Genomic DNA, 27553 nt, shown 5'->3' with positions numbered 1-27553 from the left:
TACTGCATTAATCTGAAATTATGGATATTTAACATGATCCAGTTAACCTGAAAGTCTTAGGAGTCCACAGGAATATACCTGTCCGTATGTTATAATCGCCCCATTCACTCCATCCACGACACCTGCTCCATATAAATTATGTCCAGTGATTTTGAAGTGAATTTTAGCCTGTGCTTTAGAAAAAACTTGAATACCAAACAAAAAAAAAAATGTTGTGGAAGAAATTCTGATAGAACCTTTTACGATAGGCAAAGCAAGGAGTTCATATATGTCAGCTTGCTGTGATCCTTGAAAGAATACCCTATCAAAATGGAACTTAATTTCTTCTTCCTTCTCATCCTAGCATGGATCAATTCAAGCATGTTAAACAATGCAATACCCGAATTCTCCTTGAATACTTAATCAGTTATATTATCAGTCAATGTGCATATGATCTTATATTCTTATAGAAAATGATAAGTGTAACATGATCTGAATAGTGCCACAAGTATTTAGCCATAACACCACATCTCATCTAACAAAATCACATAACATCAATACACATAAATTTCCAATGTACAACTATATGTCTACATTGTTCACAATGAGGTTGCATATGTAAATACAGAAATTGGAAGTTGGACTTTATTAATTGCGGTGGGAAGGGGAAATGTCTTTCTCAAAACTGTCCCACTTTTTTATTTTAATTTTATAGAACACCACCTATGCCTAGTTGGGGTATGTGTGGGTGGCTGGGTGTGTGTGTGCGGGGGGGGGGGGGGGGGGGGGGGGGGGAAAGCTGATATTATCATAAGATGACTAGTTAAAGTGCTTGGCAGAAGAAAGACAATAAGCAATTTGTCTAAGTTTTCATGCATTGTAAATTTTGTACATGTGCTTCTTTTATTTCTTTGTTGTTGTTTCTTTTTCTCTTCTGAAAAAAGCATTAACATGTGAGTTATGATCACCTTCAGATCAATTGTTTCAGAATTTTGAGCTTTGCTTCTTGATTTTTCTTTCTTTTTTCTGGGGGAAAAACCATTAATATTTGAGTTCATGATTATGATCCCAATAACTTTACAATCCTCAAAGTCAAGTATACACATGTCTTCATAAAATGATACATGCATATACATATGATATCAGACAACCCTCTGGAGTTTAGGTGCGTAATCCACTCTCATCTTGAGCAGGCATACATACAGTATCGTACATATACACATATGCAGCATCTATATAAAGATCCAAAAGAGCATTAGCAGCGGCCATCATCTCACGTATAAAACAAGAACACTAGCGGTAATAGCTTAAAAAAGAAGGCAACAAAGAGTTTTCTACCTTGAATATGAAGGATTCAGTATCAATGGCGCGAATGCTGACGGAATCACCGTGTTCGAACTTTTCCTTCAAACTCAGAGGTCTGAATAGTGCGCTGACTCTTATGTTCGGCATTTGTCGCTTTCCTTGTGTAGATCAGAGATACATACAAAAACTACCACCGACTGATCGCGATCAGTTCATTCACAACTTCCTATTCTGCATCAGTTACGCTTTACAGAATCAAAATCTCTGCCATCAATGCTATTGCAAAACAACTCACGCGTCCTGTAAACACACATAATGGTACATACGGAAGTATCTAGAGAGAGAGAGAGGTACCCCTGCAGAAATGCGGAGAGAAGGATTTGAAATCCCGGAGGCTCCACTAGAACTTTCCGGCTGCTGTGTTTTTGGGCCCCCGCTCTGTAAATCGTCACCCGGGTTTGGCTTTGCTCAAACTTCGACTTCTCCTACTCCCACCACAGGTGTATGTTTGACGTTGAAATTTGGAAAACAAAAGCTAGAATCATATATTTTTTATATATATTTATATATATAAGTGTATATATATTTAGCATATATTTAGCATTTTGTTTGTGATTGAAATATGTATATATATGTATGATTAGACATGCACTTGCGATGTGAAAAAGAAAAAAGAAAACACAAAAACACAAACAATGAAATCACACCTAGACTAGACAAGACGTAAAATATTGGATTGGTTTTGACCCATATTGGGAAATCCAAGCATAGGGGCATCTCAATAATTTGTCAGTAGTTGGAAAGAAAATGCCAAATAAAAATAGAAATATTAACAGAACGATAATCAATCATTCAAAAAAATGAAATCTAATAAATGTATTTCACTCCTGTATAGTAACTTGAAAATAAGAACCACTATATAAATAGAAAATTGTAAATCTCAGTCGACATATTTTACTTTTACCTGAATAGTTTATCTGATTATCGAAATTGAATATGATGTTTCTTATTTTGTTACTTTGGACTATGTTTATTTCTTAATTTTTACGAGAAACTTACTGTTTAGTAACTTATATTAAAGCTAAATTGAAAAGGCATCATAAATGTTAGAAATAGCTCATTCTTTTATTTCCAGCAGTCACTTCATCGGTGCAACATATGCTTTTTGCATTTTCAACCTCTTAGTTCTGTCAGCATCATGAATGCAGTACAAGAAGTTAATAGAATATCATGTCTCTATGCTTCTGTAAATCTTCTAGACATGCAGGACGCTAATGAAACAAAGAGAGACGAGTAATGGAAATACGTCAACATGCGCTGCAATTCATTGAGCAGCCATTAGGCAGGCGAACTACGTTAATGTTACAGACAAAACATAAAGATGCTGAGGATGTTAGTTAAGTTGGATTCACACACCACATCGTAGGAGCTGCAAATAGTAAGCTGAAACTTGTTTGGTTGAAGTTTTTGCAGCTTCACCGCATTAAGCCTTCCAAGACAAGATACAAACTTAAAGACACTAAAAAAATGAATACACGTCTATCGAGGTCTTCATAATAGGTTTACAGATCTTGACGGGGGGAAATGTGAAAGCAACCACACAAACACTTCAACATGTTTTGCAGAAACTTAGAACATAAATCCCATCGACTTATCAGATGTGACTATTCCGCAACCAGGTTTGAGAGAATCCAGTTGGCTGACAATGAAAAGTAAGCGCCACATTACAAGAGGATCCATTTAGTAGAGACATAATATTCAAGGTAAAGTTGATGGAATAGATAAAGGAAGGAATTACCCTGATAAGACATTTTAGAGGCACAGTTTTTCTTCATTTGGAGGTTTCAATCATCTTCTGTCCTTGGCCTGCATTTTCATTCTTTGGTGCATTCTCAGATGGGATGAAGCAGGGGGCATTTCTAGATTGATCGGTTTTGGAGAATATGCCTGGAGATTTTGATCCTTGTGGGGATGTCATCTGAGTATTCTCGAAAGTTTCAGGAAAATACCCCTTTGCTGAGCTTTTCAACGGATTTGCTTTCCTTTCATAAGGGATATTGGCAGATAGAGGTGACTCAGGTGTCTCACCAGGTTTACCAGAGAAATCCATTGGTCTATGGAAGAGCAAATGTGCGACAGTCCGATCTATTGGATTGGTATCTGTCTCTACATCGGGAATCTTAGGGAACCTGTGAAAGCAATGAAGGAATAAGAAAAGTGAGTTTGTACAAGCTAGTAAATTTACTCTTCTACCCCAACACCAATGCCTGCATGTGTTTATGTAAATTTAACAGCCTGTATAGGATAGCAGACATGGAAAAGCCACCAAAGAGTAAATGGAAGAGGAACTAATGAAACTTCCATCAGGACAGGTCAAACAGGATGAGAGCACTACCTATAATTTCAGGAACAGGAAACATTGGCTGATTTACGTTGATAGTCGATGAGGGTGAACATACAGAGTACATGGTCCATTGAAACTAAAATGACATTGTTGGAGCACTAAGAGTTGGTCAGATTTGGTGAAGAATGAAAGCTTGATAGTACACTGGTAATTTGTCCATTGTAGCTGCTCAGACAAGCAAATCTTAATTATGCTACCTTGCATAAAATTCAATTATGTAGTCATTTGGGGTGATATTCATTTCATAGTGGAAAGGGATCTTACTGATTTAGTTGAATTTTTCTATATGCTTATGAGTTTGCAAAGTATAACTGCTCTAGCCTACCCAATAATTTAAAGAAGCACTAATCTTGAGTCGTTGTTGATCAATTCTATGTATTACTACCTATCTCACAAATTTTTGGAAGAAACGGACAACAAATACACTTTCCAGATTTGCACACAATCTCTCAATTTTCAGCATCTGCTTTTACTCTCACCCACTCTTAAATTGATTCAAATAGGCAAAAGTGTTCATATGCTTTTAGTCATATTATCAAATATTTTCATCACAAGTAAACAGACCCAAGGACTGACAGTATAATCAATTTCAAGTGTAATAATAATTGGTATTCTTTAAGATGAATGCTGCAGATAAGTTACTAACCTCTCTTGGCTAACTATATCTTTGTTGCTGAGCACTTCATCTCTGCTGCTTGTGCTGGCACTGCTTGTATCATTAGCATACTGCCTCTGCATGGCACTTTGGGCTAGTCGAAACAAACTGTCCCGAATGCAAAGTCTTATCCGTATGTCCAACTGTAAAATGGTCAATTGTTATTCATGAGTTTCCCGAACTTATAAGAGAAATGACAGAAATAATCAGCCAGAATCTAGGACTGACCTTAGCAATGGTATCCTGAAGCCGATAGAGTACTGATTCCTCCACTGAGTAATTGTCAAAAGCCATGCTGATTGTATTAGAATCATCCTGTTCTATGGGCGAGTTTGGTTCAAGGGAAGGAAAACTGCTAAAACTTTCATCAACCTCTGTTTTCCCTCCTTCCATGCTAGAATGTTCTGAAACTGTTACCTGATTACCAAATTGCAGCTGCTGTTTTTGAATAGCAAGTATTGCTCTCATTTGCTGCCGCCTCCTTAGCTTTTCTATTTTTTCTTTTGGAGTCATTGCTGGAGGCTTAACTGAAGCATCCTCTGAAGTCTTTAAAGAATTTGCATTGGCCGGAGAAACTTCATAAGAGGACACTAGTTCACGGCTTCCTTCCCCAGGACGGAACTGTGCCAAGACAGAAGTCGCAGGATAGTGGTTCACCATATTCCCGTACAATGGAGATGCCAGAGGTGCGCTGGCAAAGTTTTTCTGTTGAAAAGGCTCCGGCCGCTGAAGTGTCATCTGCTGAGCTAGTGCCAAAGGTGGACATGCATTGACCATTGAAGTTGCATACTGGATGTTAACTTGTTGCAATGGGCTCCCAGATGAGGTCCATGTACCACTTAAGTCATGCAGCTGTCTGACTTCGCTTTTTTTGTCCAACTTCTGACCCTTCAGCAGTCTCTTCTGCCGATTACCCTGAACACATGAAGACAACTAGAGCAACAATCTGATGTTTCAATTAAAAATTGGAAGATAAAAATCAACAGAAAAGTGTGTGTGCTTGTTGAGGCATCCCGAGGAGATACCACTGTTTCGTTAAAATTCTCCCTCAAATTTCTTGCCATGTATGGATCAGGCTGAAAAATCTTCACATTTCGATGTATAAGAATTTAGATTTCAATGTTTCTGCTCCAACGGCTTCACATTAGCCAATATTTCTTTTAGTCTATTGATGCTGTTCTCTGGTCATGATTTTTAACACATCCGTTCAAATTCTTTTTCGGAAGACGTAACGTATTCTCCAACTTGAAAAATGAATTGACATGCTGAAGATTTTTGTTAGAGTCAGATAATCAAACAGGAAAATAGCCAACTACGTAATACCATATCCCACACTTGCCTGTTCACCTACTTGGACGGAAAAATGCTCTAAACAAGATAAATAGAAAAGAAACAGATTACAGTACAATTACATAATACGGAGCAAAATCTACACTAGCTACTTAAAGATGAGAATGATTTGCCTGTATCACTAAATCTTGTTTTATTAGAGGGAATTGTCTATTGTATTTTCCATCTTCTCTTCTCCCCCATAGAAACTACGAACCAAGTTTCAGCATATACTTTGCCAGCTTATTTCTAGTTCCCAAACATTTGAGATTTTTTAATCCCAATAGTACAAGGAACTACCAGAATAGCATAAATACTATACAGTTAATGGGATAACTGATGTTCATAACCAGTGAACTTTTCCATGAAAATCAAATTGCTGACTTAGGAGAACAAAGTACAGGACTGTCAACTGAAATCAACTATAGTTAAATATGTCATAATTTTCATGGAACCTCTCTTTTAAAGCAAAAAGGTATAAATGTGATGGAACTGTTCTTTTCTGTTTGGCTTTTTTAGTTGAAGAGGGAGGATCAAGGAAAGAAGAAGAGCAGCTTTCCAAACAGAGAATAAAATTTTAGTGAACCATAAGAATGTCTTTTTGTTTAAATAGATAAGAGTTCCATTCGACAATAATAAGAGTGGAGATATTTACTTTCTCCGCGAATTCACCAAGGGTTGGAGTAGTTCTGTCATTAAGTTGCTGGCATGCTTGGATCTCTCCACCCGTCACAAAAGTCTGAGGAAAGAAAGCAAAAGACAAATAATTACCACAAAGTTAATTTATGAGTAAATGTACAAGCTGAAGACACCTGAACCAAGCTCTTGAGTTCAAAAGAAAGAGAAAAAACTACTAAACATATGACTTAGTCCTTTGTACCTTTTCCTCAACTAGCTCACTTTTACCTCCAGAATGTTCTACAGTATCTATGCTTGCCTGTACATCCTGTGGAGTATGTGAAGTGATCTCGTTCAATTTGTCATACTCAGACATAAAAGATTGGCTGGGATCTAACATGTATTGAGCTTTAGACTCAGATCGATCGGTTGACGTCCTCAGTGCTCCGAGTGGCAAATCAGAAGAATCACCAGACAAAGGAATAGGTCCAAGAGGACTACTAGTTACATCTTTGGAAGATGACCACAGCTCATCAGTATTTCCGACTCCAATGTCTCCAAATATTGGGTCATTGTTGCTGCAAAATATCACTTGTGAGGATACTAAGTCAGATGGACATTGTCAGGAAATACTGTATCTAAGGTTCTAAATGTTAATAAAGCTCTAATAAAGTTCGCTTCCCCATATAATTACATCTCCTAGGTTATTGTTAAATGGTCAATCATGTTACAGGCTACATAGAAAACCCACTAGAAGGGAAATATTAAGAGACTATTGAATCCATCAGAAGGGAAGCTTAACGAAAATATTGAACAATATACAACAACAATGATAACATAAAATATAAGAATGAAAATTAGCTCAAATTTTCTTTGTGGTCATAGATTCACCCATAAAGTACAGCTGTAAATGTCCATCTTCTCCAAGGACACAATTCATGAAGCTTTGTCTAATTGAAATTAGTCCCAAGTTTTGTTGAGAGCTTAATGACAACTCAAAGAAAATACACAAATGAATTGGATAGTAGACTAGCAAACAATGAGAGATACACATTTAATAACTAGTAAAAATGTGCATGTTCTGCACTTGTCTTGAGTTTCTTTGTTATATATATATTTCAAAGAAGAATATAAGATCACGTGGAATATTACTAAATACAAAATCCAATATGAATAAACAAAAATAGATAAAATAGACACATTTGCTAGTACTATATGCATGTACTTTTGTTTATAAGAATAGTATATTTTTTCATAAAATTATCTCTAGAAAGGATTTCATTCTTTTTGATGTGCGGGAAGAATGATGCATAACTTTGTTAACAATATATTGATAGAAACTTGCATACTCAAAATTTATTTCATTTTTCAACATTCTAAATCGCGTTTTTATTCTGCACTGTAAACAGAACATGATCTCCAGCAATTGATGTCTTCAATAAGAGTTTCTTTAAACATGACCACAAAGATTTGTTCCTGTGGCCACAATGAATTCGATAAGAGTTGGCTTATCATGTGCTGCCAATCTTGCGCATGACCTTGAGCAATCGGATGTCAAAGATTCTTTTCTACATGGCAAACTAGAAGAAGTGTGTATGGAGATGGTTTGCTAATAAATAATTTGAAGGAAAGGTATGCCACTTGAAGAAGGTTTTGCATGGTATCTTAAGATTTACAGAAGCTATGGTTAGTTTTGATTAGAAACAAAGTGATACACATCAATCATATTAATTGTAGGATCATTGTTTTAATTGAATACACTGTTGATATAGACATGATACATGAAAAACATGAAGAAATAACTAAATTCAAGAAGTAATGGTTTGAGATATAAAAAAATATACATATATATCCTCAGGAAACCTAAAATATTGCCTTGGAATAGAAATTTCCATATCAAACAAGGCAACAACACTATGTGCTTGATATGCAGGGATATAGGATGTAAACCTGCTAGTACTCATATTCAGGCTCATCATAAAATCAATGAGGATGATGGCAACTTGTTGATGTTGGCTGGTAATGGAGGTTGGTTGCAAGACTAACTTATCTCTCCCATACATGCTCTAACATTGCCTATGCGGTAAGTTTTATGAGTCAGTTTATGCATAGACTAATGAGTGTACATCTAGATGCTATGTTTAGAATCCTGTGGTACCTGAAGCCCAGTTCGGGAAAAAGGAATATTGTTCTCCAACAAAACAATGGTCATCTGGCATACTCCGTTCGTATGTGTACACGCGTTAGAGGGTGATTTTGGGTTGGATAAAATTGTAAGGGTTAAATGTAGACAATTAGATCATTTGCCCTTTGCCCCCCAACATTATAATAAAAATAAAATAAATAAAAATTTAGGAAAAAGTGGGGAAGAAATCCAAAAAATGGAGAAAAAATTCAATACATAATTTGCAGATAAATAATTTCACATTACAAGATAAAAGAAAAAAGACATTAACTTTTTGCAGTATCAAATGTGTGAAAGCCTTGAACCAAACAAAAAAACTTTAAACTTCATTCACAAACAAAAAGCTTCAACACAACCACAAAATCAGCTAGACATTACAAAGATTTAAAAAAAAAAAGATGAGAAATTAAGAAAAACTAACCGACCCAAATGAAGAAATTGAACTTCAACAACCCAAATGAAAAATCACAAAAGAATACAACTTTACAACAAAACCAAACACACTACTATTGTATAAAAAGAAAAAAATCAAACCTAAAAAAGAAATGGAAAAAATCATGTGTATTTCTGTAGGCACCACCATCAAGCATATGTGTGCATTTTTCAGTCCGTGCCAACATTACATTTGGCTTGTAATATGAAATGGTTTATTTGCACATCTAGCATCAAAATTTACTGGATTTCCCCTTTTTTCTCCATTTTTCAGACCTCTCCATATTTTTTCTAATTTTTAATTTATTTTATTTTTTTGTTCTGTAAAAAGGTTGGGGGCAAAGTGTAAATGATCCCATATGCTAAGGGGTTGTCTGCATTCAACCATTATAATTACACCAAACCCAAAATCGCCCTTAGACGCATGTATACACCTGGAATATTCCATCATTATTTCCCGAAAAATGCAAAATGCAACAAAATCAAAAGATTGGATGGGAAAGTGTAAAAAAAAAGGTTGGAGGGCAAAGTGCAAATGAACCCATATGTTAGGTGGGTGTCTGCACTTTACCAAATGCAGTTTCTCCTCAACTTTTCATAAAAACTATATTTGTCAATAATTACATGAAAATAATTGACTTAGTAACATGAAACTAAACAAAATTCAAGTGAAAGAAACTAAAAAATAGAATCAACAAGAATAATCACAAGCATTACAATGAAACACTTGGTTAAGGACATTGGAACAAGAATCTAAATAGTTCCAATTATTTGAAACCATATAGTAATTATTATATTAGGAATGAACAAATAATTGTTATTAATTAAAAAATTTCACAAGAATTCGAACTATGTAACACGTTTATAATCTTTATAACTATTATTTTAAAAACTTGATATATTTAAGAATTAAAGACAAATGTTAATTATCCACAAGGAATGCATGTGCACCTTACTAATCTCTAAAAGGTTGTGAAATTTAGTATAAAACAAAGTAAAATGTTGTAACGATTTTCTTTATGCTCATCAAGTAAGAATGAAAAGGAGTAAGTGACGTGGTTCAAGATCTAATTAAACTACAGAATACCTCACAAATTTTTAAATTGTGAATATAAGTGCATGTGAAGGGATAACGTTTGAAGTTTCAATAAGGAAGAAAACAAGATATATTGGAATGACTAATTAGATAATTTTGAGGTTGGTACACGTAGAAGTCAACAACAAATACTCACATGATCTTTCTTAGGCACACTTAATTTCCCAGATGATTTATTTAATCCTGCATACGGAAGGAACAAGTACTAGCTATCAGGTACCAGGTACTGGTAAAGTCCTCCAGAGAAACAATGTTATAAGGAAAATAAATTTGTAAAGTTTGTTTTAAGAAGTATGGCAGCATCTAGACTAATGATCGGTGTTTCACAAAATTGACAAACCTCATTTCCTAGCATAGGTTGCTAGCACAAAGTTATACGATAAAACTGAATGTGGAACTTTTTCATGCTCTATAGGTGCATTACCATGAAAGATGAGAGAATAAAAATACGGAATTATCAAAAGGCTATGAACAAGAAAAGTAACTAATCTAGCTTCAGCTTCAAATTCAGATTTTGACACCGCTAAAAGGAAAGTCATAACTGTTGGACATGCATTTGAGGCATATAAGCGAACAAAGTACATTGGACCTGAATCTGTTATATGATTTACTTTGCAGTTGAAACCCATAGTCATTGTTAGTTAAAAAGGCTTCCGTTCTAGCGAGATTTAAGATAAGTCGGTGGTAGGAACTCAAATTTATCAGAATTTTGAGATGTTACACTAGTCTTTCCATTTTCCTATTTGTTAATTCAAGCATCCGGACTTCAAAATTTGCTTAATGTGAAATTAAGTAGCACAGATTTGTGGTCATCCATTTTACTGTTCCAGACATTTTCGAACGCAAAGCATTCTTTAAGTATTAAACTAATTCCGATAGCTTGCGTTTATGACTTGATGGTTGAACTATTCAACTGCTTACTGGGTGAAACGGTATGGACAGTCATCTATCTCCAGAAATTATATTTTCACCTGATCCAATTTACCCCTTGCAGCCACATAAAACAACCTAATAATTCTGTGCTCCTTGAGTCTGGTATTTGCTCAACTGAAATCAGTGCCTGAAATTTCAAATTTCGCAAAATATAATGAAGTTGGATATTTTCCTTTCACCTATGATGGCAGTATGTAATTTTGCTTGTCACAAAGTTGAAGCAGGTAATGCATCCACTATCATTTTATAGATTGATTGACTAAGATACTTGAGGGTCTGTCTCCTAGTCGAGTTTTTTTCAAATTTAAGGCTCTGGGTGGAGCTCAGTAGCATGCAAGTTTAATATCAATTTGACCAACAGTAGATGCCATAACAAGAAATATGCTTGAGATTTTGTTTAAAGTACAGACAGTAGCCCTTGCCAGTGATGCATTGAACAGAAGCAGCTAATGGTGACAAAGTTCCACCAAGCTAATGCCATGCAATCAGAGGCAGGTTTCTTTTACATTTTATGGAAGGAACTAAAGCGCAATCCTTCAGAAATCATAGGATATTATTTTGTTAGCAAAGTCACAGAAGCTCCCTATGTTTTCCTGGTTTCTTTATTGGGATGTATCTGATGGATATTAACAATAACGATTGGAGCTTTCTACTTTATTTGCCATTGACTTGAGTGCAGACAAAATAAGATGACGCATTGTTACATGAAATAGTAGACCAGAGTGTCACCATAGAATGCTAAAATAACAAAACTTGGAGAAAACAATACGATAATGCTTAAGAAAATTGGATCTTAATTTAAGACATGTAAGGATTTTGAGTTACCTAAATATCCTGTCCAGATCGTCAAAACTTCCAATATTTGCCCAGCCATAATCAACGAAATCACCTTGTTCTCCATCTTCGGGTGGATTTTCAAATATCTCAGAATCTTTATCAAATTGAGGTGTATCGTCTACTTAAGATAAAATAAAAGGATTAATATATGGCATGCATTCATTAGCAAAATTAAAAAATGGTTTCCGAAATAAAATTGATGCAGCACCTCTGGAGGAGCCACTTTTTGAACCTTTTGTTATATTGCTTGATGCAGCAGTGCCCAAAGACCCTTGATCAGCTTTTGCAGCATTTGATGAGGAAGGACCAGGCCCCTCAGGCCATGAATCCATACCAAATCCCGTTGCAGGCTCACTAATGTCATACTTGGAACTGCCATCTAGTTCAACTTCATGTTCAGATTTGATAATAGGCTTTTTCTGTTCAACAGGACTAACATTTGAAATTTGCTGATTGGTTTCCTTCTTAGATGGATCCCCAAATAAAACTGGAGGTTTCTCCTCAATTTGATCAGGATACGGAACAATGTGATCATCACTTTCTCCACCCTCACCCCATATGATGTTTGTTAACTGGAATATACAGAAGAAACACAATAGTAAGACCTCGGATATCTAGGTCGCAAGTGAAAATCTTGGCTGAAATCCTAAATAAGACAACTGTTTCGGCTTTCCAGGGTCCGGTAATAAGACTGGAGAGGACCATCATAACCCATTGAAACCAAAACCAAATAAAATGTATCTACATGCAGGCTGTAATGAGCAATGACCAAATAGAATACTGCAACAACCAGGTAGATGAAATCTAGACAATTTAAAGACATACTCCTGCATTGAATCGCTCATATTGTAGTCACACAAGTTGCAGCAAATAAGCAAAAATTATGGAAAGAAGGGCCAGTGCAAAATCACGCCACCATTCATAGTGAAAGGAAATCAGTTTATAATACTGTACAGTTAAATCGGCAGAGCATGTGGGAAAATTGAGTTGAGGCCTAAGAATAGAGGAAAATAATATAGAAACAGACAAGAAAAAAAGGGAGCGGACAATTGTTTTTGAAGACAAGAATCTCAGTATTTCCTAGCATTCTGGAAAGGGTCTGTCTGCGCTATGAAACTTTGGCTGCAGAACATGACAAGACTTCTCTCTCACGTTAACCAGTCCCTTCCAAGATTTAGATGATGTGGATGGAGGTAAGGAGTATAACAAATACGAAACTACTATATCCCCGAATATTGATCTTCTCAAAGGGAAGGTGGTGGAGTTTTTTGTGATAATTTTTTGTTTACTTCCCATCAATGGCGTCGGAGTATCAGATAAATAAGTTATAAATTCCATATGCACAGTGATAGAGATATACTCTGCTACCAAGTTGTTCTAGCACACACAGACACGCACATATCTATCTTTTCGATTATAAAAGCACCATTCTTTGAACTTTTGGTTAGACAAAGTTGTCCTTGTAATATTATCATTTTAAGGATGAAAACGTAAATTTATTTAAATTTTGATTTTTTAATAAAATACATTACTTTCATACATTAAGAGCTTGGTCTTTGTTTTGTAATAAAATAACGAATTCCATGAGTTATATAGATTTATATATGTGATATTAAATTTCTAACTTATTTTTTAAATACATTTCTTGATGCATGGATATCAATATATTTTTCTTTTCAGAATGTATATATGTAATCTATCTTTATGTTTACAGATATCCATGCTACACAAATATAATTTGTATATAGATATATATATATATATATTCATCTATATGTTGTTACAAAAGTACAAATAAGTTCCATATATTTTATGCCCACACTCTTGTAAGGAAAAGATTATGGAGACCAAGTAGTTTCTTTTTATTTGAATTCAATTCAAAGTAAAAGTTGACTCTTTTTTTTTGAAACGTATGCATCAAAAGGTGCATGTACGGTTCTTAAGAGATACACTCAACCAACTTTATCGAGAAAGATTACTTATTTTAGGACAAGAAGTTGAGAGCGAGATCTCAAATCAACTCATGGGTCTTATGCTATATCTCAGTATTGAGGATGATACCAAAGATCTGTATTTGTTTATAAACTCTCCTGGCGGATGGGTAATATCTCGAGTAGGTATTTATGATACTATGCAATTTGTGCAACCAGACGTCCATACAATATGCCTGGGATTAGCCGCGTCAATGGGATCTTTTATCCTGGTTGGAGGAGAAATTACCAAACGTCTAGCATTCCCTCATGCTTAGCGCCAATGAGGTCTTTTTATTTGAGAGAAAAAAGAAAACTATGCCTTCCCCATATGAATATTATTTAGCCATGCATATGAATGTAACTTTAAAATTCTAAATTAGACTTGTCAAAAAAATATTTATATTATTTTAAATGATATAAATGAGGGAATGAAAGATCTACTTGACTTTATAAAACTTATCTCTTTTATTATTTTATATCAATCATACGTAAAACAGATAATATAATTCATTAAAATATTTTATAATATAGTCATACATGAAATAAACTAAAACTCACTTTAACAAAAAAATATAAAGTTAAACTTATAGACTTATTAGATGAGTTACTTATATTTCATTCATTTCTTATTGTAGGGTAGACTGTAAGTAAATTCTTTATTCCATGTATTACTTAGTCAATTATGTAATAAAGATTCATAACAAAAGTATCATTTGATAGAAGAACTTTTAACTTATCTATTCTTTTGTATAGAAAGACCAGTGTGGATTAATATATTTAAAATATATATATAACATATTTCTTTGTTTATCCTCATGCATGAGCAAGATATGTTTCCTTTAAATAGTATAAGAATTTAATATTTTCAATTGAGTGTATTAAAAATAGGTGGACCCCACTTAATTATATCAACTCTATTTATTAGATGTTGGAAACAATAGAAATAAGAACGAATGAAATATTGTTACAAATATATTAAAACAAATAGAAGCATGTTTTTTAAATGATAGAAATGAGAATGTGAAATTTCAAATAAAAATAAAGGGGCATCAATTTTTTGTATTTTTATGAGTATCTCGTTTTTATTGTAAAATTTTTCATTTTTCCGTTACAAGCCAATCCTAACTCAACATTTAAATTAATTTATTTCATAGTTTTACTACTATCGAATTGTTCATGATACAATTCAATATAATTGCATTGCATTCATTTTATGGAAGGATTTAAATATTAGCAAAGTATAATATTACCTACATAGTTCTAACATATTTTTACATTATTATGTGAATAATTTGAATTACCAAGATATATTAACAACAACTATAAAGAATTAATAAATAAAATGTAGGCATTTGTGAATTTCAGATTCATGACCACTAACTACTTGTAACAATAATCATGTGATAAGCTAGGTAGATAGTATTGAAATCTAAATATTATCTTCCAAAATACCAGAATTTAGTAACATGTTTACATGCATATAACAACTTTTGTTCTTTTCAAAATGTTAGTGAAAATTTTGAAACTCTCAACCTTTTTTTTTTTGTAAGCAATCACAAAAATATAATAACTACATATAAAAAATATAAAGATTATTGATTAACAATTTTAACTACTAAAAGAAAAATTGACAAGTACAAATAAATGTCGAACAAATTTATATGTCCACATGTAGTATATATGCATAAATATATGTGCTAAGAATGAAGAGTCAAAAGTGCAATCAATAACATTAAAGAATTAAAATAATTATAAATGTATGAAAATTATAAAAAATATATTAATAAAAGTTATGTAATTTACTCGGGGAAATTACACATTTGGTTGTCAAACATTACGACTTATTCGCTTTTACTCCTCAAACTATCACAAGACGACAATTTTGGTCGAACAATTCATATTTTGATATTTTCAGGATTTTCCATCAACTGGCCGTTATAACTGATGGAATTACTCACGTGCACATCATGTGGGTAGGTGTGATCATAATCAGTTCGATTTTGAGTACAATGTATTTTAGAATTTCGATGGTATTCAGTACCGGTGTATTTTACCAAGTACCGATTTTTTTAAAAAATATATATTATATATATTAGAATAATATATAAATATAATAAATACATAATTAAATATATAAAAATATTAAATATCATTTTATTTTTAAAACAAAATAATATTTATTATTTTAAGTAATAACTAATAACTAACAAGATAAGCCCTACCAGTTTGCTAAACCCGTATGAACACCCCTATGCATGAGGTAGATGTGGCCGGGCGCGGGGGGGATACCAACCCTTTGCCCCCTGAAAATTGTTGTTCTTCATGTTTTGGTTGCACCCATTTTCGAAAGTTTTAAAGGTTTCATAGAGAGTAGAAACAAGCATCCAAAAATGAGTTCAAGCTCAAACAAAATTATGGACAAGCATGATATCTCCATGATGTCAACAATGGGAGTTCAAATCCATTGCACAAGGGAGCTTAGCTTCTGATTTTGCGTGAGAATGGTTACAAAATTTGTTCCTACAAGAAAGTTTGAATTCATTTTCCGGTGCTTCTCTTTGCCAATGCTGTCCACAACTTCTGAAAATGGGGATAAACGGGTGCTTTCAGTCAAAACTTGAACAAAAGCAATTTTTAGGCAGGAAAATGTTGTTATTTTCCCTCCCCTACTGCCTTGCCTCATGTGCCATGTACGTGAGTAATTCCATCAATTGCCAATTGATAAAAAATCCCAAAACTAAAAGATGCATTGTTTGAGATTCAAAATTATTGTCCCTAATAGTATGAGGATCAAAAGTGAATAAGTGACAGTGTTTGAGAACTAAAATTGTAATTCCCCCTAATTTACATGTATCAAAAGTATGAAATGTTCTTAAAGAATAATTATAAAAAACATATTAATATCAATAAAAGAATTTGTTGTAATATTAATGAACTTTATTATTATTTATGGATTTGTGTTACAACTAATAAGATTCGAGATATTCTTCAATCTGTTGGTGTTGAGAATCATGAATTAATTATCCAAATAACTGTAAAATCACAAGAGAATCACAAAACTATCTAAGTGATTCTTGTGATTATATGATTTATATATGTAACTCACCTATATAAATAAGTGTAGGTTATATTCTCAAATTAAGAGACAAAATAACATAATTTAGCTCTTTGACCATTTGTGGACGTAGCCCATATGGTCGAACAACGTAATATCTTCGTCTTTTTTGTTTCTCTCTTCACATATTTAAAATTCTGACATGGTATTAGAATAAGATCCTATAAGAATAAAAAAAACTAGCTTACTCGAACCTTGCTGACACTAGAGAGATAAAATCCTAGCGTTGTACCGCCGGTGCCCCGCACTCCTCTTCCCCGCAGCACGCATGGCGGCGCCAACACTAGTTTACATGACCTTGTCCCTGAGTATCCAAGCGTCCATTCTCTAAAGCATATTAACCTCATCTCTCTGCTTCTCAGCTTGGCAATGCAGGCATCACCCACTCCGTCGAGCCATTACTGATGATGTTCTACACCTAAATTGTGTATTGGTCTTCTCTCATCAGCCTTCTTGTTTCTTGTTTCTGATGGACTAGTGTTCTACACCTAAACTATTTGTGGGTCTCCTTTCTCTGATCAACCTTCTTGCTTCTGGGCTAAATGCCCTTCCACTGGTGTCTTACACCTAAAATTAGTTGTTTGGCTAGATGTCTGTATTTACAAAGGCACTAACTGGGAATCAAGCTGCTTCTCTCTTTAACAAGCTAGGCCTGATTATTTTATGTGCTTCAACTTGAGCAGAAGTGTTAAGATTCAGCAAGAGATTTTATATGTAAATTAGGAATGATTGTAGGGATATGACTAATTCTACTTCCTCACGTTGTATATACATTGAATACAAACAATACATAATTCATTTTCCATGTTCTCTTACCCTTCACTTTTCCATCTCCACTTCCCAACATTGACATTGAATCTATAGTGCTACCCAATGAATAAGGAGAAAAATAAGAAATAAGGGGAGACAACTCTTCCCCACCTCTACTGCTTGTGCATTCAAGCGAAAAGCATACTCAAAATGGTGATAAACATGAACCCATACGATGCCAAAGAATTTAACGTACTTTTCAGCCCTAATTTTAAGCTAACTAGCATCCACACATCCTCACAATTTATATTGGGTTAATTATATATTGTCATCCGAACTATGAGTATTTTCACATTTTTTTGGCATCTAAACTTTTTTGTATGTCAACTTACAAATCAACTTTACGAAGTTTTGGACCTTTTCCATTTATAACTACTTTTCAACAAAGTCTTTTGTCAAACAAACATCTCATGCAGTGCACATGTGATATTTAAAGGTTATGTGATGTGATATTTTTTACATATGCAGAGCATGTGATGTTTTTCCGACAAAAAATCAACAAAAAGAATGTCATATATGGCAAGGTGAAATTTCGCAAAGTTAAGGTGGTAAGTTGACCCAAAAAAAAAAAGTTTTGGCAAAATGTAAAAACGTAGTTCGGATGGCAAAATGTGATTTACCCAATTATATTTGACAAATTTTTATCTCTGCAGTGTTTTGCTTGTCCTTTTTCTCTTGCTCATTTGGCCTCTCAAACTCTACCTATTTATATAAGGACTAGGTGGATTATTCAACTAATCGAACACTTAAAGATGCCTCCTTTTCTTTCTACCAAGAACACTCTTAACTACTGAAAGTCAAGAAAGGCTGTCAACAACTCCACTATCTCTTTTGTCAAAGGCAAACGTTGTGTAAACTACTGTGAGAAGTAACATTTTCTCCAAACTTTGTACCTATTCACTAACTAGTCTAGAAAAGCTCAAACAATCCCTTAATCCTAATGTAAAGACTGTGATCCTAATTCACTAGAGCATTAACATGTAATATCTAAGCACGATCTGGAATCTGATACACCTTATTTGAGCAACAGGAATATAATTGTAATTTCCTAGAGTACCCCTAAGTTTAGTATATAAATTCAATGGTACACTTCGCTTTGAAGGTAAGTTCATCATTATCTATAGTTCCCAGTTCTTATATTTCCCCTAAAGCACAACTTAGGCTTAATACTCAGAAAGGTTTAACCAGAAGAGCTCCAGCAACTCCAATAATGTCAAGCTCGTGCTTGGGAACCGGGGGGCACCGAAGATTCCAACTGCTCGGATTTCTGATAGCATCCTAAACTATATAACACGATATTAACAAACTCTAACCAATTAGCATGGAATGAAAGCAACATGGGATTATAACGTAAGAAAAGCATGCTCAATAAAGTTATCAAGCGAATCTACTGAATTAGTGGAGAGGTTGACGATAGCACAGACTGTCATCACTCCAATCTGTTTGTGTTCACATAAACATCCACAACTCTCTTTGTCCTGAAAAGCAGTATCTATGTTCCTAATTATGCTTTTACAAAATATCCGGTCCTATTTCCATCTTAACAAGTTATGTGGCTGTGTCCTCCTTCAATTCTATGCTTTAGCATACTACCTTTTCTTACTCATCGCAGACATTCTCAAGGAAATGAAAATGTCACAGAAGCAAGCTCCCTGATTTCTAAAACATATAAACACATAATCCTGGCAACACGAGCACTAATTCTCCCGATCCGTTCTCTTGGAAACAAATTAAACAACAGAAACAGCAACAATAAGTAAAACATAGGCTTCTGCTTCATCAAACTTTCCAAACCAAAACCATCCAATAACTTTGTTTCAATCGGCTTTGCTCAGTCTTAATAAAGAAGAGAGCCCAAAATTATGAGATGGCATCAAATAAACCACAGAAATATTCTTAATTTTTGCATACGGAGAGGCAAAAGAAGAAAATATATCCAAGAGTAGAGCAACAGAAGTAAGAAGAATCCAGAATTAATGGGAAATATAAAGGAAGGGAAAAGAAAAACAAAAGAAAGGAGAAACCTCTTCGTCGTTCCAATCAAACATAGCTAGAAATCCAGGAGAAAATAGAAGCTCCAAATACACGAAAACGCAACTTCAACAGGTACTGCTTCAAATGTAGCCCAAACATCGCCAACTCTTTTCCACTCAAGTTTGCTCCAAAAACACGCCGTGAAACCAGAAAAACGAGGGCATTAATCAAGAAACACCAAGTAAAATCCCAATACTTTTACTGTACCAGAATTAAAAGATAAAAGAAGTCTCCCTGTTGTTCGAAACAGAGAAGGCAGTGAAAAACGAGAAGAACAGAGATTTCGAGAGAGAAGTGGTAGAGAGAGAAAGTGGCGTGGAGAGATTGGAAGGGGAGGGGGGTGTGCAAGTGGACCGGGAGAGGGACGTGGGCCCCACTACCACGTGAAGAGGGTGTGTTTTGGGGCTGAAATTCAGACTCGTGTGACAGCGCCGTATCTAAAGTTGTGGCCGAGGATCGTTGTATCTATTGCTGCCCTGTCATTGGTCAGGATGGACTTGAAGGCCCAGGAAGTACCAAAATGCCCCCTTGTGTTCGTTGGAAAATTAATTCACAAATAATATTAGGATTCACATGCAAAATGACAAATATTAAACTCATTATTAGGATTCACATGATAATGTTTTAATATAATAAATAATTCCAGATTTTCATATTATTAGATAACCAACTTTTTAGAAATCTGATTTGATTTGCAACTCATTCAGTGCACTGTGGTATGACGTATTATTTATTTTTATTTTATATGAGATTAACAATTACTTTTAAAAGGCGCTTCACAAAGGAAAGCGTCTTAGTCCCATCCAATCTTACAGCGACTTGTCTTTTCAGGAACAAAATGTGATGCTCATACAAAGCTAGAATTGAAAATCCTCACAAACGGAGCACCAATCAAATTGCAAGCCCCAACATTTGACACCATCTGCGGAGTGAAGCCATGTTCCCATCCTAACCCCCTCCTTGTCCAAATAACTAATAATATAGGCAAGCATCGCACATCAATTATAAATTATAAATTTGAATAGCTTATAAGCCCTAACGTCTCTCAACTCTAGCAATATTTTCTTTAAAAATTATATATAAAGCATATATGAAATTAGAGTGAATAATATCTCGTACAATGAGTGTGTGGATTGGGGGAGGTCAAAGTGTTTTTTTCTTGTGTGTGTGTGTGTGTTGAACTAAGGGTAAAAAGGTGGAATATAAATGAGAAAAATTGAATTGTATTAGCGGCAAATTAGTGGATGGGGGAGGTTGTTTTTTTCTTGTGTGTGTGTGTGTGTTGAACTAAGGGTAAAAAGGTGGAATATAAATGAGAAAAATTGAATTGTATTAGCGGCAAATTAGTGGATGTAGACTCCATCAAAAGGTATGTATGTTGCACAAGCCAAAATGGGTTTGTGGTCAGTACTGAGAAGAAGGTCACTCTCATTGGACATTTTCAAACCCACCCCGTTTTGTATATCAACATTTTGGTTTATAATTTATTGGATGGGAAAAAAATACGAGTCGTACTTTGCTTCTTAAACCACCATACATTTATACCCTATTATTTTTGGAAAATTATTGTTTTGGTATATTATATAGGGTTAAATACATTTTGCATCCTAAATTATACATAAAATGTAACAAAATAGTCCCTCGTAATATGGACCAATTTTTTTGTGACGATAATGACCTTATTATTTACGCTCCTAAAATATGTCTATTACAATCATTCTCCTAAATATAATTTGAATTATTTAAAATGAACACTATCCTAAACTTATGATTTTTATTATAACATATAGAATCTGTATAAACTCTATAAATTTATAGTTTTATATTGTTTACATAACGGGTAAAAGATTTATATAATTTTTGCTTGTGTTGTTATATATATTGAATTTTTAAAAAATATAATATTATACAATTTTTGAGTAATGATATGATATACTTTATTATGTGGGCATGTAATTGAATAAAAATTTATAAGTTATATCACATACTTTTTCTATAATATCATATATGCATTCTGTATTTACACATATTTATATGTACTTTTTTGACATAAATTATTTACTATGTAAAATATATTTGCATATATTTAGCTTATAATATCTTTTTTGGAGTACGTAACCTTATAAAAGGTTATAAATTTTAATATTATTTTTTTTAAAAAAAAAGTAAAATTTTAAACCATTAGAAGTAGTTTTGGTGGAGATTTTTTTAATAAAATATATTTTAAATAGTAAAATAAAAAGTACAGGGGTTGTAAGAAGGGCATTTTTGTCCTATCAATGCTAAACTATTTTGTTAGGGGTGTTTTTGTTACCTTTCATACTTTAGGAATATAAATGCGACCAAATGCATAGTTTAAGAATACAAAATCTATTTAACATTATTATATATTAATTTTGGACCAACTCAACTCTCGATAAATATAAATAAGGATAAATCACGTTGGTATTTTTAAAATTATATCTAAATACACAAACAATTCCATATTATTTACAAAATTATATATATAAAAAAAAAAGAACATTAAGATTGTTTTATTGAAAATCCCGCAAGCTTATATTTTAATACTATGTTTGGGTCGTGCTAAAAGAAACGATTTCATCAATTTGGGTTTCCATATGAAATCGTGTTTTCAGTTCCACGTAGGTAATTTGAAAAAACAGTTTAAAATCGTAAGAACTATTTTACTAATGATTGTATCATGTTTTTTCATAAGATCATAGGTCGTCGTTATAGACATATTTTAATATATCGTTAAGGCTCTATATAAAATGGCATGTCTAGGGCGACAACAGTGCAGGTTGCGGTGTGGGAGTTTTAAAAATAATAAACATTTAATTTTAAACAATTGCAAATGTCCGGAAGAAGGACAGCATATACCTTCCCCTATATGCACCTTATCCTCATGTCATCTTGAGAGGAAAATATAGCATATAATTTTTTAAAAATAATTCAGAATTGGAGTTTCTTGATTCTGCTTTAAAAATATAATAAAATGATGCAAATTATATTCCTTACTTCATCTGCCTTCTATGGACCATAATTAACAAAGTTTTATTAAAAAATTGATCCATCAATAGAGACTTAATATCGCCAACGAGGCATGGCTCAGTTGGCGAAGTAGGAGTTGTTGTCTAGGTGTTGTTGAGCAGAATATAAATATTGTAATAGTCTTTATTAAATATTAATGTCGACATTAATGATTGTATTTTTAATTAATTTATTTCGATTAATAATTGAACAATGTCACATGGATATTTTGTTTGTAATCGTATTTTTTTTTTGTGGAATTATAAATATATTCTTAAAAAGATTTCGACTCTTGAATATTTAAATATATTAAATGATGTAATCAATCATTTTTACGTATAACGTTAAATATAAAATGATTTCTTACAAATTAAGGAATATGTAGACCACCTACGGTAGAAAAACCAGGTGCTACATTTGAAAGGCCGCGACCCACCTGCTGCAGCAATTAATTTGGTCACATCCCATTCTTTGTCCTCATCCTAACATTATTCCAATCTCTGTCCTCCCTTGTACTAAATCAAATTTACAACATTAAAAAATCTTTGTCAAGTTCTGCTAGAATCAAATTTTCTATTTTATTATATAAACATTACATAATTTATTTTATTTAAAGAATTACTCACACCATATGTACATATTAAATTAAACAAGAGATGCAATAAAATTAAAAATAAAAAATTCAATCCAACGACTCCAAAAATGTAGTCAGAGTCCTGATAGACTCAACTCTACTTTCCAGTTTCCACACATTGAATACCACGCATCCAAACTTCCGCAACCAACCCTCCACCTAAAAACATTTACAATTACAATAAATTTTTATGAGTTTTTGTGTAATTATAAACACTTTTTTTTATTTGAAAGTCTATCAATATCCAGTCTGATTTAACGACAGTTTAATAATTAGTCAAATTTATTAATCTCTATATATTTGGTTTTTTCATCTAAATTTCATTGTAGACCATGGGTTTTAATTTCCTTTATTTGTAAAAACTTTTTGAAATTCTTTTACAGAGTGGGTGGATTATTTTTTTTTATAAATTTTTCGTCTACATTGTCCACTATTTTTACAATTTTTCAATTTTATAAAAGAATATATACAATAAGGTCAAAGTTACAATTTCAAGCATCCACAAAAAATTACATAATTTCATCAAATATCAAAAGATACTGATAACTTTTGAAATAAGAATAAATATTTGTAATTATAACGAATCTCAACAAGTATATTGTAATTTATTTTTAAAAAAAAATATATTAGTAACAGTGTATATTTATTGAGTAGTGTAACCTAAATCTCCTGGCGTTACTTCCAACATTAAATGCCGCACTCCTATAAATACGGCCATGAAGACACAGCAAGAAGTGCACAATTAGAACAAGAAGAAGAAATTGTTCTAAGGCAAAAAGACATGTCTACTATATGTTTCCCTGAGCACCCTTCTCCTGTTGCTGATGCTGAAGCTCTCAGAAAAGCTTTCCAAGGTATATTTACATATATGTAATGATTCATTCATCAAAATCAACACGTTTGAATATTTGATTTTTGCAGGATGGGGAACTGATGAAAAAGCCGTGATTTCAATACTTGGAAGGAGAAATGCGACTCAGAGAAAGCTGATCAGACAAGCGTACGAGGACTTGTACCAGGAAGATCTTGTCAAGCGCCTTGAGTCTGAGCTCTCCGGAGACTTTGAGGTACTATATATCTCTCTTTATAATTAATTTCGGATTTTGTAGATGTTGACGCCCAATTAATGTGCAGTACACTGAGTAATTGAATGCTTGACACATACTTTTTAAGGGTATGTAACGCTCGGTGAACGCAAAGATTCCTACTCAAGTCAAGTTTGACCGAACTAAATCGATATGATTGATTATTTTCTTGAAATTGTATATTGATGATATAAATAATATATTTATTTACCGTATAATTTGTAATTTCTGGTTAATATAGAATAACACTAACGATTTTTGATGATGCAATTTGAATTTGAACTAGAGAGCTGTGTATCGATGGATATTGGATCCAGAAGATCGAGATGCTGTACTCCTGCACGTCGCAATCAAGAAGACGCCGGTGCCTGATTACCGCGTAATCATTGAAATTTCATGCATTCATTCGCCGGAGGAGTTTTTAGCTACAAAGCGTGCTTACCAAGCACGCTACAAGCGTTCCTTGGAAGAAGACTTGGCTCAACACACCTCAGGCGACATTCGCAAGGTGTGCATTTTTTAATAATAATTGCCCTCAAAGAATTATAGTTTCTTTTATTTTCCTAAAGACCATTCTTATTTATTTTTTTAAAAAAAAAGTATATTTTGGGCCCCACCAAATGATGAAAATGGTTTCCATTATTCTTTTTTTAAAAAAAAAAATTACGAGCCCGTATCGCTTTTTCGACTAGATGTTTTTCTTTTTTATTAGTATTTTTACAGGAGGGTCAATTGCACTTGATAACCTGAAATAATGATGGAAAAAAAAGGGGTAGTAATTTTGAATAATTTAGTAATATTGAGTGTGTTGTGTGCAGTTTTTGGTTGGTTTGGTGGGCATTTACAGGTACAGAGGAGAAGAGATCACTACAAAATTGGCAAATTCTGAGGCTGATATTCTCCATAAAGCTATTACAGAAAAAGCTTTCAGTCACGACGAAGTTGTCAGAATCATATCGACAAGGAGCAAAGCCCAAATCCTAGCAACCTTAAATCACTATAAAGATGATCATGGTGCATCGATTACTAAGGTAAAGATGATCATGGTACAAAATCGACATTATTGATGAGGTTTATTTCAAAATTTTAAAATTAAAAGTAGGAAAAAATAAATTCACATATTTATGCTGATATATATATATATATATATTTTGTTTTCAGCATTTGAGAGGCGACCCGTGTAGTGACTATTTGTCTGCCTTACGTACTGCTATCCGTTGCTTCACTGACCATGAAAAGTACTATGAGAAGGTAATTACTGACCACAGGACATCCATTGCATTATCTTGAAGAATTAAAGTAACTCCATTATTGATGCGGCTATAGGTAATTCGCCAAGCTCTGAACCGCCCCAGTACCGATGAAGAGTCACTGACACGCGTGGTGGTAACGCGAGCTGAGAAAGACCTGAAGGAGATTAAGCAGCTTTACCAGAAGAGGAACAATATCAGTCTTGATCATGCAGTTGCTAAAGAGACTTCGGGGGACTACAACGCCTTCCTCCTCACTCTGCTCGGAAAACAAGATTAATGTAATTTGGGGACTGTTTTAATTTAATTTTCTATGTTTTATTTGAGTTTGTGAACTGAAAATGGTGGCTATGGATGCCTATTATGTTTTCGCTATTCGATTTCGGAGGAATAAATAATTATATTTCTTTTTATATTTCCCTTGTTTTATGAGTTTAAATCTTAATTTAGATTAATAGGTTACTGAGGTTAATTATGTCAAAAATTTTAGGGGAGGTAGCAGTAATTCCCTTTATATGTATATATATTTGTAATAAAAATATAATATAAGAAAAGTGAAATTTAGGAGGAGAAAAAATAATGACAAAAATTGATATAAATCTAAGTATATTATGGACTTAAAATCTGAATTCGAGAAATTTACTTTAGTGACCTATTGTCAAAAGTCCTTTAAATATTTGATTATTTTATTTGAATAAATATTAAATTATAGGGGTCTAATTATATCAAACAAACAAATATGAAGGGATAATTGTAATATAACATACCTTAAAGATGTGCCTTAATGTGAATAAACCTCAAAAATGTTGGTGTGATATATAAGAAAGGGCAAAATAATAAATTTATAAAATGATTATGAATTTTTTAACCGTTATTATCGAGTTCATGTATGATTAAACCAAATTTTATGAAAAAACACTGTAATTATCGCAATAATATATTGTAAGATGTCCAACAATCTCAAAATTGGAACTTCCAACTCAAAATGACCAAAAAATAATTTTTTTTCCGATAAATGTAAATTTTATTAAATAGAAAAAAAGTATAAGAGTACAATACAATCATGAATCATTATAAAGTTTCACCCCCGACAGGTTTAGGGATCCGACATAAGCGATATATACCACATGAGCTAACAGAAAATGGTAGTTCAGCACAAATAATCCATTGTCTAACATCATCAAGAAAAGTATTAGAAAGAGCACGTGCATCGCGGCACACGTTCTCAAACCGGCGCGGATTGCAAAGCCAAAGTTGATGTTATTTTCACCTCAAACAATACTCAGAAGCAATCATACAGCAAAAGACCAAGGAAAAAAAGATGACCGGAGCAAAATGGATTCCAATTAGAGCCGATCGAGGTTCAAGCAGAACTTTCTCAACAACTACTCAAATTACTCTCCTGATCTTGCAATCAAAGTCAGCAAAAAATCTCTGTAGTTTCCATTGGCAACTTCTTCAATCTTCTTCCCCAGGCTTACACCGTACTTCCCATGGTATTCTTCTTTGATTTGCTTCATATCCGCGTCCGCTCTCGTCACAATTACTCGACTCAACGCTTCTTTGCTTATCTCGTCCGCGTTGTATCTCAACGACGCATCCAGAACCTGTAAACAATTTATATATATAAAAAAATAATAATAATAATACAATCATTTTAAATAAAAAATAAATAAATTATATCGATCCAGAACAATGCTTTTAAAGGGCGTGAAATTTAATTCACCTGGCTAAAGTACTTTTCGGGCGTGCATAAGCATTGGACAGTCTCTTTTAGACGCGAGTCTCCCTCGATATCCTTTCACATAAATAACAACCAAGACAATTCAGAAACTACGAAGAAAATACT

The 27553-nt window shown here is 33.5% G+C and overlaps 4 protein-coding genes across 8 annotated transcripts in view; 1 reads left to right on the top strand and 3 right to left on the bottom strand.

Moving 5' to 3' along the window:
• Positions 1–1819, bottom strand: part of LOC105169657 (kinesin-like protein KIN-1) — a 6816-nt gene extending 4997 nt beyond the window's left edge. For 2 of the 3 annotated variants that reach the window (XM_011090127.2, XM_011090147.2), the window contains exons 1-4: positions 1639–1819; positions 1318–1515; positions 237–339; positions 79–122 (exon numbers count right to left, since the gene is read on the bottom strand). In XM_011090127.2, the coding sequence (XP_011088429.1) occupies positions 79–122; positions 237–339; positions 1318–1431 (261 nt within the window). In that variant the 5' untranslated portion in view covers positions 1432–1515; positions 1639–1819. The remainder of the gene's footprint in view (positions 1–78; positions 123–236; positions 340–1317; positions 1516–1638) is intronic. The other variant, XM_011090135.2, reaches the window with a different exon arrangement.
• LOC105169651 (protein LNK2) lies at positions 2579–20058 on the bottom strand. Of its 3 annotated transcripts, none has more exons than XM_020692806.1 (9): positions 19696–20058; positions 11982–12345; positions 11762–11891; positions 6553–6868; positions 6328–6411; positions 4572–5276; positions 4335–4486; positions 3083–3473; positions 2579–2983 (listed from the first exon to the last, which is right to left on the bottom strand). In XM_020692806.1, the coding sequence occupies exons 1-8, from the start codon at positions 19717–19719 to the stop codon at positions 3116–3118; spliced, it is 2133 nt and encodes a 710-aa protein (XP_020548465.1). In that variant the 5' UTR covers positions 19720–20058; the 3' UTR covers positions 2579–2983; positions 3083–3115. The 3 variants fall into 3 exon arrangements, with proteins under 3 accessions (XP_020548465.1, XP_011088416.1, XP_020548467.1); XM_011090114.2 differs by having other exon boundaries at positions 4572–5258; positions 19696–20045; XM_020692808.1 differs by lacking the exon at positions 19696–20058 and having other exon boundaries at positions 6553–6881; positions 11982–12123.
• On the top strand, positions 24067–26120 carry LOC105169643 (annexin-like protein RJ4). Its single transcript, XM_011090102.2, has 6 exons — positions 24067–24223; positions 24291–24436; positions 24741–24962; positions 25273–25485; positions 25616–25705; positions 25781–26120. The coding sequence occupies exons 1-6, from the start codon at positions 24151–24153 to the stop codon at positions 25982–25984; spliced, it is 948 nt and encodes a 315-aa protein (XP_011088404.1). The 5' UTR covers positions 24067–24150; the 3' UTR covers positions 25985–26120.
• Positions 26752–27553, bottom strand: part of LOC105169634 (annexin D4) — a 2417-nt gene continuing 1615 nt past the window's right edge. The window contains exons 5-6 of the mRNA XM_011090092.2: positions 27431–27502; positions 26752–27311 (exon numbers count right to left, since the gene is read on the bottom strand). Of these exons, the coding sequence (XP_011088394.1) occupies positions 27099–27311; positions 27431–27502 (285 nt within the window). The 3' untranslated portion in view covers positions 26752–27098. The remainder of the gene's footprint in view (positions 27312–27430; positions 27503–27553) is intronic.

This window comes from Sesamum indicum, linkage group LG1, assembly GCF_000512975.1.
Source record: "Sesamum indicum cultivar Zhongzhi No. 13 linkage group LG1, S_indicum_v1.0, whole genome shotgun sequence".
Lineage (NCBI taxonomy): Eukaryota > Viridiplantae > Streptophyta > Magnoliopsida > Lamiales > Pedaliaceae > Sesamum > Sesamum indicum.
Note: the sequence above shows the minus strand (reverse complement) of the source record. Positions and strands in the feature narration are given on the sequence as shown.